The following is a 9986-nucleotide window of genomic DNA, read 5'->3' as shown; positions in this document are numbered from 1 at the left end:
ATTTGCCACTGAAGACAGTCCAGAGGAAATTCACCAGAATGTTGCCTGAATTGGAGGACTCAAGTTATGGGGGGAGATTAAATAGGCTGGGTTTGTTTTCCCTGGAGTGAAGGATGCTGAGGAGTGAACTGACGGAATCATATAAAGATATAAGAGGTATAGATTGGGTAGGAAGTCAGAATTTTTTTTTTCTCTTGAGAGGGGTATTGAAAACAAGAGGCCATAGGTTTAAGGTGAGCGGGGGGGGGGGGGGGGGGGGGGGGAGGGGATTTGAAGAGAAAGATTTCTTCCTAAGAATGGTTGATATTTGGAACTCACTGCCAGAAGAGGAGGTGAGTCAGATGCAATTACTTTTCAGAGACATTTAGACAGGCACTTAATTCGACACGTGTTAGAAGGATACACACCCAATGCTGGCAAATAGTATGGCCCTTTCTTCGCTGTACAATTCTGTGCCTTATGACTATTGATGGCTCTTTATCTTACAAGAAAGAGTACTATTGTTTTTTTTATCTCCTACAGGATCAGTTTATTTGATTTTCTCCATCTCTCTTTGGCTTCCTAGTCATTTCCAAGTGATGAATTATTTCTCCATTTTAGTGCACTCTGGATAAATGAGTCAAATTAGCTGATTTAGTAGTGGTTTTTGAACTGAAGGAGAAAGTTGGAAGATTAATCCTCACAACATGCCTTGCGTTTTATTGTTCATGCAGACTTGCAGGTGAATTCCGAGGTGTTCTGTTTTACTATAATGACAGGCCCCAGGTTACGTAGGGGTTCTATTCCTCTGTACTGCCCTGCAGATGATTTCAATGTGGATCAGAAACATCTGTTGGCTAAAGCTACACATATGGTATCACTTTAGGCTTTAGACTTTTTTAATTCCTGATTCAAATAGTTTTAGATTTTAGAGATACAGCACGGAAACATATATAATCCAGGGAGCCCCCGTAGATGGGTCAAACGTTAAACCTAGGTTCTGTCCACCTGCACCAGGATATCACTAACCTGTCAATATGAACACCACAGGGAATGCTGCAGCAGCTTGTGTGACATGGTCAGTAGTGAGCACTTAGGAGGACAAGGGTAGCAGGGGCATGTTTCTTTTATCACTTACCCAGTTACACTTTAAGTCACATATCTTCACTGTTGAAGTACCTTCATTGCAGAGATTGCCGTGGTTCAGGATCTGGGAGTGAGCAGAAAAGTTGCCCATCCCCACAAGAGAATAGAACAAGTACTATTCATCAGATGCCTCTCATTATGCAATAAGGCCATCTGTTAATAACAAGCTTGGAGTAATTGTGTAATATAACAATTCTGTACTCGGGCTGTGCTGTTTGGGCATTGTAGTGGAATGGGAACCAAATCGTTGACACAATCTCTGCAGTCATACCACAACTAGTCATGAATTAGTCATGAACTAGTCATGAATTGAGGCCAAAATGAGTCCCACCACAAATTGTAGGAGTAGCACCTTATATTTTGCTTGGGTAATTTACACCCCAGCGGTATGAACATTGACTTCTCTGATTTCAGGTACTCCTTGCTTTCTCCCTCCTTCCCCTCCCCTTCCCAGCTCTCCCACAGCCTACTGTCTCTGCCTCTTCCTTTCTTCTTCCTGCCCCCGCCCCCCCCCCCCCCCCCCCATCAGTCTGAAGAAGGGTCTTGGCCCAAAACGTCACCTATTCCTTTGCTCCATCGATGCTGCCTCACCTGCTGAGTTTCTCCAGCATTTTTGACTACCTATGAATTAGTCAGAGTTGGAGGCCACACCTTAGAACACTGAGAACCAGAATTCCTTTCCTTCCTTAATATAAGATTTTTGCTTATATTAATTCACATAGTGTTGGAGTAACTGAGCGGGTCAGGTAGCATATCTGGAGAACATACACCTGCAACATTTTGGGCAGGGAGCAGTCTAAAGAAGAATTCCAACAAGAAACGTCACCTATCCATGTTGTTCAGAGGTGCTACCTGACCATCAGAGTTACTCCAGCATTTTGTGTTTTTTGCTCCGGATTCTTATTAATATTTTCCCTTTTCTCACCTTCTGTAATTTAACACATTGTAATGTTGCTTCTGAAGCCTCAAGCACCATTGCATACTTTGTTGCAACTCACCCAACCACCTTTTACCTGCTTCATTGGATTTTGTTATGTGTGGAAAACATTGTCCCATCCTTTGCTAGAATGTTTTGTTTACTTCCCTCCAAACTTGTAACTCTATACTTTGACAACTCCCATTGATTTTTAAAGGTACAATCCCTTTTAATAATTTTTTCCCCCGATACCCTAAGTTATTTTTCTCTACAATTCATTATGTCCTCCTATAATCTGCCCTAGGGTCAAAGACATAAAGCTGCCCTTTCATTCATTAATTCACCCATCTGACCCATCGTCCTTCAATATTCCTGACCTGAAGCGTTGACTGTCTATTTCACTCCACTGATGCTGTTTGACCTGCTGATTTCTACCAACAGATTGTACGTTACTCCAGATTCCAGTATATGCAGTCTCTTGTCTCACCCTTCAATACTCATTCATATACTTGCATTTCCTCTCCTTTTCCTTTGGCCCCAGTCTTAAACTTCAATTCTAATTCCACCTTCAATCTTCACGGCTGCAGTTTATTCCGTACTCATCTGTGTTTCATTTGCCCTTTGCTTTAATTTTCTCTTGCTTGCTCCATTCAGTTCCTCACACATGTTCATTAAATTATTTTCAATTTACCACAATGTCTTTTGGGTATTAACAGAATTTGCTGATCCAAGGTTTTAGATTTTAATAATTTAATGTGTGCAGGTGCTGCCTTAATGTGTTAATTCAAAGCTAATTGCTAACTTTGTGCAGTATCCATATGTAAACTTTTCATGTTGCCTGTGTCAAATGAGGCATGTGTGGTGTTTGGTTTGTGGCGGTTCGAAGTCTTTTGTTGCAATGTTAAAATAACAAGCGAAAATCATATTTCTATTTACAGTTTATTTTGTTAATCTTTAATTTCTCAGATTAGATTAATGCTAATTTATTGTTTCATATTGTTGCATTGTTTTTAAATATTTGTGTTAAACTTTCTTGCACCATACAGTTAATTTCTTCCCATGTGCAGTGTTGCAAGGGATCGTCTAGCGTAAATGAAACTAAGAACTTCCATGTAGCCAGTTAAAGAGAAAGATTGATGCAATGGCAGGAAATAGCATATGCAATCTGAAACATAATTGGGATGCAAAAGAAAAATGAGTCAAACAAAAGATATATGCATCATTGTCTACAGAACCCTAAACTGTTTGAATGCAGCCTGACCTCCTTACACGAAGGTGGGGCCTTGTTTTGTCAGCTTCTTGATGCATAATTGAATTCTAACATTTTATTGCTGTTAGTGTGAGAAGATCATAACTGAAGAGTTGAGAGCAGTTCCTCTGCACTACAGTCCAGAGCTTGTGGAGGCTTGTGCAGACCTCATCAATGAAGAATGGAAGAGGAGCAAAACATCTCGGATTCACTCACTCCAGAAATCTTCCAATAGCTTCCCAGTTTGTCTCGTGTTGAAAAAGATTCTAAAGGATGCTGGAAGCACGACCAATGAAAACAGGAGCCAACTGGTGGGTCACAGCAAGCTGTCTCTTGTGGTCGGTAAATCCGCCGGCTTGTTCGTGGAGACAGTCGTAGTTGCTAAGGCATTTCGAGGCGAAGGTTATGGCAGAAAATTAATGGAAGCCACTGAAGCCTATGCAAAAAACCGAGGATTCAAAACTCTGTATCTCACGACTCATGATAAACAAGACTTTTATTCCCACTTGGGTTATGTACTAACTGATCCAGTGCAGAATGCAGGGTCTATGAGCACATTCATGACCATGGAATTCCTTGAAAAGTTGTCTCCTCCAACAATTTTACCACCACGTGGTTCTCTACTATCCTCTTGTCTATCGCCACACGTGCCATCCCCTGCTCCACAACCACTTCCCGCCCCTGTGTTTGCACCTGTTCAGAACCATCGACTAAATCTTCCTTCAGCACCTCATCCCGTCCCATCTTCTCAGTCTAATGCACCAGTGACTTTTCCATCATCTCTTACTGCATCCTCTTTGCCATCTGGGCAACTTCAGACTTCAGTGTCCTGTTCCTCAACCACTTCCCAGTTAGATCAGCGTTGTCCTATTCCTCCCCCACCTCCGCTCCCACCACCAATACCGGGTTTGCACGCAGCCCCTTGCACCCTAAATACTTCACAGTTACATGGACAGACCCATGCTTGCAACACATCCTCTCCGTCGCCCGCTCTCCCCACTTCAAAAACGTCCCAGTTGCATTCTCCTTCAGCTGATCCCTTTCAACTTTCCTCACCAACTGCTGATTTGGTGGCATTGCCTCCCGCACCACCACCTTTGCCTTGGGCTTCTGAAACATTATCAAAGTTATCCCAGTTGGCATGCGATTTACCTGAATCCTTCCAAGGGAAAGGAAAAGCTACACAAAGCCAGTGGGAGACTCCTTACCAATGTGTTAAAGGTCTTCCTATCTTCTGGATGAAGAAAGACATGTAACTTGGTCCAAATGATTTGAAGAATATGTTTGAAAGTTGCCTTGAATTAACTGGTGCCAAATGAAGTACAATGCAAGAGTAAATGTTCTAAAAGAACCACAAGGTTTGGTTGGAAGTGGTTTCAAAGAATGAGAGGCTGTTTAAATTGGTATTTCAGAATAACAACTACGGATAGTTGAATTGTTCGAATTATTTTCTTTTAAGTAATTGGTGTAGACAAATGTCCAATGTAAATGTGAGAGGCAAGAGGTCGTATTAGATTATGTTTGAATGTTCTAGCATGTTTTAACTGAAGAACAGAATTGAATACCTTTATACATGTGAAACCCACTCTTGAGAAATTCAGGGTATGCTGCCCGTTATTTTTCTAGGCAACAATATTCTCATTTAACCATTTAATTGAAGTAAGTTGTCTGCATGAATCACGGTTTTTAAGCATTTACAGTGTTTTTTTGCTTTTTATTGTTACATTTCCTGGCTTGGCAATTATTTTCTTGAATGATCTCTTGAACTAGTTGTGTGATTTATGTTGCAATCATCGTGGACGCTAAACCATGCTGCATTCCTGAGGTTTGTGACTGGTATGAAATGGTGGTAAAGAATATTAGAATCAAGTTAAACAATTGAGAATTGGGAATATTTCTTCAGATTACAATGAAAATAACTGATTCTGAAATAAAGTTAGCATAACATGGTAATTGTCATGAATTGTGGGTTTTGAATGAAGTCAGACAGGATAGCAGTCTCTGACTGGAATTTTAGTGGTCTTCCTTAAGTGGTCAGCTCGTTCCATGCACCTGCTTTGTCTTTTGCTTTTACCTACTTTTACTTGGTGCCCCTCAGGTTCCTATTCATTCTTCCCTCAACTTAATAAATAAAAAGTAATAAACAAAACATCATTTGGAGCATCTTGTTGCCCATAAAATCGTTAGGTTGATTGGCTTCTACAATTTGCCCCTGGTATCTAGGGAGTGGATGCAAAAGTGAGATAACAGAACTAGTTTGAACAGATAATCAATGGACAGCATGGAGCTGGTGGCTGAAGGGCCCATTTCCACGCTGTATCTTTCAATTAAAAATAAAAATGTCTAAAAGGCATCCTCCAGTTATTCTGAAACTCAGATTAAAAAGAACTTGAAGTCTGAAGAAGGGTCTCGACCCGAAACATCATCCATTCCTTCTCCCCAGAAATGCTGCCTGTCCCGCTGAGTTACTCCAGCATTTTGTGTCGACCTTCGATTTAAACCAGCATCTGCAGTACTTTCCTATAACAAAATAGCTTAAACCTCCTTTACAATCTTTAAGCACATCTCAAATTGTTTTACAGACTTCTGAATACATACGCGACATTTACAAAAATGTTTAATCTGATGTTTCAGAAACGTATGCAATTTATTTCAACACTGTTGTGAAGTTTTAAAAAAAGTGCAAATTCTTAGTAAATTCAATTCTGTGAAAGCATTTTACTGGATTCACATTCTGAAAGGAACAGTTTGTGAAAGGCCAAGAGTATACTTAGACTTTAGAGACAGCTGCAGAGGGTTTGGTCACAGTTGTGCATCTGCCGACAAGGTTACACGTTATTTGATCTGGAGGATGAAGAGGTCTGAAGAAGGGTCGCGACCCAAAACGTTACCCATTCCTTCTTTCCAGAGATGCTGCCTGTTAATCCAGTTAATCCAGCATTTTGTGTCTATCTTCGGATGAAGAGTTTAGTCTGCATTCAGGTTAAGTGAAGAGTGGACACAACAGTAATGTGAATGAACTATACAGTGACACCAATCCTGTCTTCATATTGTGCTGTTATAGCCTCCACTGTATATAGATTATCCTAGGAGCGGCACAGGTTCAACAGGTATTTTGAAGCTATTGCATATTGCCAGTATTAGACAGGAAAATTAAAGTAACCATTTATTTGTGGGCGGGGAAAATACCCTTAAATAACATTAAAAATGAGACATTAGGATGGTTTTATCAAGGAAAAACTACTGCATTAACTTTTAAAGCTATTTTTTATAATTAGGGCGGTGTGGTGGCAGACTGAACATGGAGACGTTCTTTCTCCTGATTAAGAATACATAATCCACGTAATTTGATTAAAAAGTCACAAAGAGTGAAGAGATAAGGCGATGGAAAGTGTATTCCATTAGAACTGTATTGGAACATGAATTCACATGGAGTGGTTGTTAAGGTAAAATTAAATAAATATTTAAACTGATTATGTTTACCTTCTCTGAGTAAAATGTTTGATCAAGAACACTGCTTGATTTCTTGGCCAACTATATTTCATCAATTCATTTACATCAATTCTTCAGAATAAAGCATTGTGTTCCTGTGATATATTACTTTTTGTTCTTTCAACAAATCATTTGAACATTGAGTGGGCTACATATTGCTGAGTTAATGTTTCTGAATCAAATATTTCCCAGTATCTGGCATGATTGTGATTTTTTATGTACATTGGAAACCCACATTTTTCTTTCAGATTGGCACTGCCTTTTCCAAATAAATCCACCCAGCTGAATATTATTTTTATTTTTCTCTTTAATCCAAGGCATTGATTAACTACAGCGATCAATGTAGTGCCACAATCCTGTTCTGCAGTTCTTTCTTTCATTCTGCAGTTGTGGGGTGTTATCGCTTTGCATCGTGGCCCGTGCTAAATCAGTGAAGAATGATGAGGTTAATTTTATTCAATGACAATATAACTAGACTAGTCAGAGAAGGGTCTCGACCTGAAATGTCACCCATTCCTTCTCCAGAAATGCTGCCTGTCCTGCTGAGTTACTCCAGCATTTTGTGCCTCTCTTCAGTTTAAACCGGCATCTACACTTCCTACACAATATATTTTGAAGGTAGACACAAAATGCTGGAGTAACTCGGCGGGTGAGGCACCATCTCTGGAGAGATGGAATGGGCGATGTTTCGGTTCGAGACCCTTCTTCAGACAGATGTCGGGAGGGGGCGGGACAAAGATAGAATGTAGTCGGAGACAGTAAGACTAGTAAAGAACTGGGAAGCGGAAGGCGATAGAGAGAGAAAGAAAAGGCTATCTGAAGTTAGAGAAGTCAATGTTCATACCGCTGAGGTGTAAACTACCCAAGCAAAATATGTGGTGAAGTTTTTCCAATTTGCTCTGGGCCTCACTCTGACAATGGAGGAGGCCCAGGATGGAAAGGTCAGATTGGGAATGGGAGGGGGAGTTGAAGTGCTGAGCCACCGGGAGAACAGGTAGGTTAAGGTGGTCAGTATAATTATACAATATAATTAGAGACTGATTAGTGATAAAGCTCCACCTAAATCCATAGTGAATTTTGATAATTGCACTTGTTCCAAATAAGACGAACACTGAAACAAAATCGCAGACAAGCAATACTGACTTTTTATTAAAGTCATAATTTTCAAAAGGCTGTAGGCACATTTGTCCCTGAGGAAACAAAAAAGCTAATTAAACGGCATAAACATGATCCATGGAACAGCACAGCCCAGCAACAGACCCTTCATCCCAACATGTCTGCACCGATACCTGCCAGCACATGGTCTGTATACCTCTAAACCCTGCCTGTTCATTGTATCTATCTAAATGCCTTTTTTAATGTTATCAAACCTGGTTCTATCATCTGCCATGTCAACATGTTCAATGCACCTCCCACTCTTTGTGTGGAAAAACTTGTCTCACACATCTCCTTTAAATTTTCCACCTCCTACCTTAAACTTATGCCCTCTAATATTTGGCATTGGGAATAAAGACTTTGATTATTTACCCCATCATGATTTTGTTGCTTCTATCAGGTCATCCCTCAGCCTCCAACCTCTCCTTATGGTTAATATATCCAGTCCAGGAGACAGCCTGGTGAACTTACACTGCACCCTCTACCAGGTTTCCACATCCTGCCTATATGTGTTAACTGCACCCAATACTCTAAATGTGGCCCAAAGAATGTTTTATATAGGGCAATTTGATTTTCCATCAATCGATGTAGGCAAGCATGCGGTATGCATTCTTTACCACCCTATTTAGTGTCATTTTCAGGGAGCTAAGGATTTGTACCTCATACCTCCTATATCTTCCCAATGACAGGAGTGAAGTGAGAATGTAGCCAAGGTGGTGTGGGTCACTGATGATGCTGGCTGCCCTTTTGAGGCATCGAATCCAGTAAATCCCTTCGATGGTGGGGAGGTCAGTACCTATGATGGACCGGGGAGTGTTCACCGCTATTTGCAGTCGCCTTAGCTCCTGGACATTCAAGTTGCCGAACCAGGCTGTGATGTAACCAATCAATATGCTCTTTACTGTACAACTGTAGAGATTCTCTGACATATCGATTCTCTGCAATCTTTGCAGGAAGTAGAGAGGTTAATGGGCTTTCTTTATAATTGCATCAGTGTCCTTGATACAGGGAAGATCTTCAGAGATATGCACGCCCAGTAATTTGAAGCTTTTGACTCCACCATTGTCCCATCGATGTAGATAGGTTTGTGGCTCCTCATTCTTCCTCTTCCAACGTCCGCAGTCAGTTCCTTGGTCTTACTGACAATGAGGCCAAAGTTGTTATGCTGGCACCTTTTGGTCAGTCGATCAATCTCACGTCTGACTCATCATCTGTAATTCATCCAACAATGGTGACGTTGGTGAGCTCTATCTCTACTGCATCTGTTCTGGTGAAGAGGCCTTCCACTCAAGGATATCTAAGATGTGCTTTTTCAGAAAATATGGCTTCTCCACTGTGGGTATTGGAGCCTTCACCAGCTTCTCCATTTCCCACTGTTCAACTGTCACTCACTACCCACCCACCCTACCTCCCAATCTTTAGTTTGAACAGGGCTTAGAGTTCCCCTGGTCCTTAGCTTTCACCTCACCAGCTTCTTCATCCAGCACATCATTCTTCAGCATTTCCACCAGCTACAATGTGATCCCATTACCACTCATATCTTCCCCTCCACATTTCTTTCTGCTTTCCACAGACACCATCTTCTCCATCCTTGTCTTGTGCTTTTGGTGCTCTTGGTGTGTCCTTCTCTACATCCATTAGACCAAGCATAGACTAAGTGACGACTTTGCTGAGCACCTGCAGTCTGTCCACCATGGCCATTTTAATTCATCTTCCCAGTACGACACGGACCTCTTTGTCCTGGATATTCTTCACTGCAAGAGAAAGGCCAAATGCAAACTGGAGGAATAGCACCTCATATTCCATCTGGGTAGTGTATAACACCATGGCATGAACATTGGATTTTATAATTTCAGGTAACCCCCTCAGGCCCTTTCTTTATCATTCTCTCCTTTTGATCTACTATCACACGACCATTTCTCCCCCCCCCCCAACACCTACAACGTCATTTATTTACCCCCCACCTCCACTTACCCAATCACACTCACACTTCTCCCACAGGATCCCCTATCCCCTCAGTTCACACCTGGCCACGATCCTTCCCTTATT

General features: G+C 41.2%; 1 protein-coding gene across 4 annotated transcripts in view; it reads left to right on the top strand.

Moving 5' to 3' along the window:
- LOC116983366 (hyaluronidase-like) overlaps nucleotides 1-9986 on the top strand; it is a 39282-nt gene that overhangs the window by 9285 nt on the left and 20011 nt on the right. For 2 of the 4 annotated variants that reach the window (XM_033037092.1, XM_033037095.1), the window contains exon 3: nucleotides 3380-5243. The exons of 1 other annotated variant lie outside the window; for it this stretch is intronic. In XM_033037092.1, the coding sequence (XP_032892983.1) occupies nucleotides 3380-4546 (1167 nt within the window). In that variant the 3' untranslated portion in view covers nucleotides 4547-5243. Of the gene's footprint in view, nucleotides 1-3379; nucleotides 5244-6568; nucleotides 6737-9986 lie in introns of those variants that run through there. One more of the 4 variants, XM_033037093.1, reaches the window with a different exon arrangement.

The sequence above is a fragment of the Amblyraja radiata genome, chromosome 18, assembly GCF_010909765.2.
Source record: "Amblyraja radiata isolate CabotCenter1 chromosome 18, sAmbRad1.1.pri, whole genome shotgun sequence".
Classification (NCBI taxonomy): Eukaryota; Metazoa; Chordata; class Chondrichthyes; order Rajiformes; family Rajidae; genus Amblyraja; species Amblyraja radiata.
Note: the sequence above shows the minus strand (reverse complement) of the source record. Positions and strands in the feature narration are given on the sequence as shown.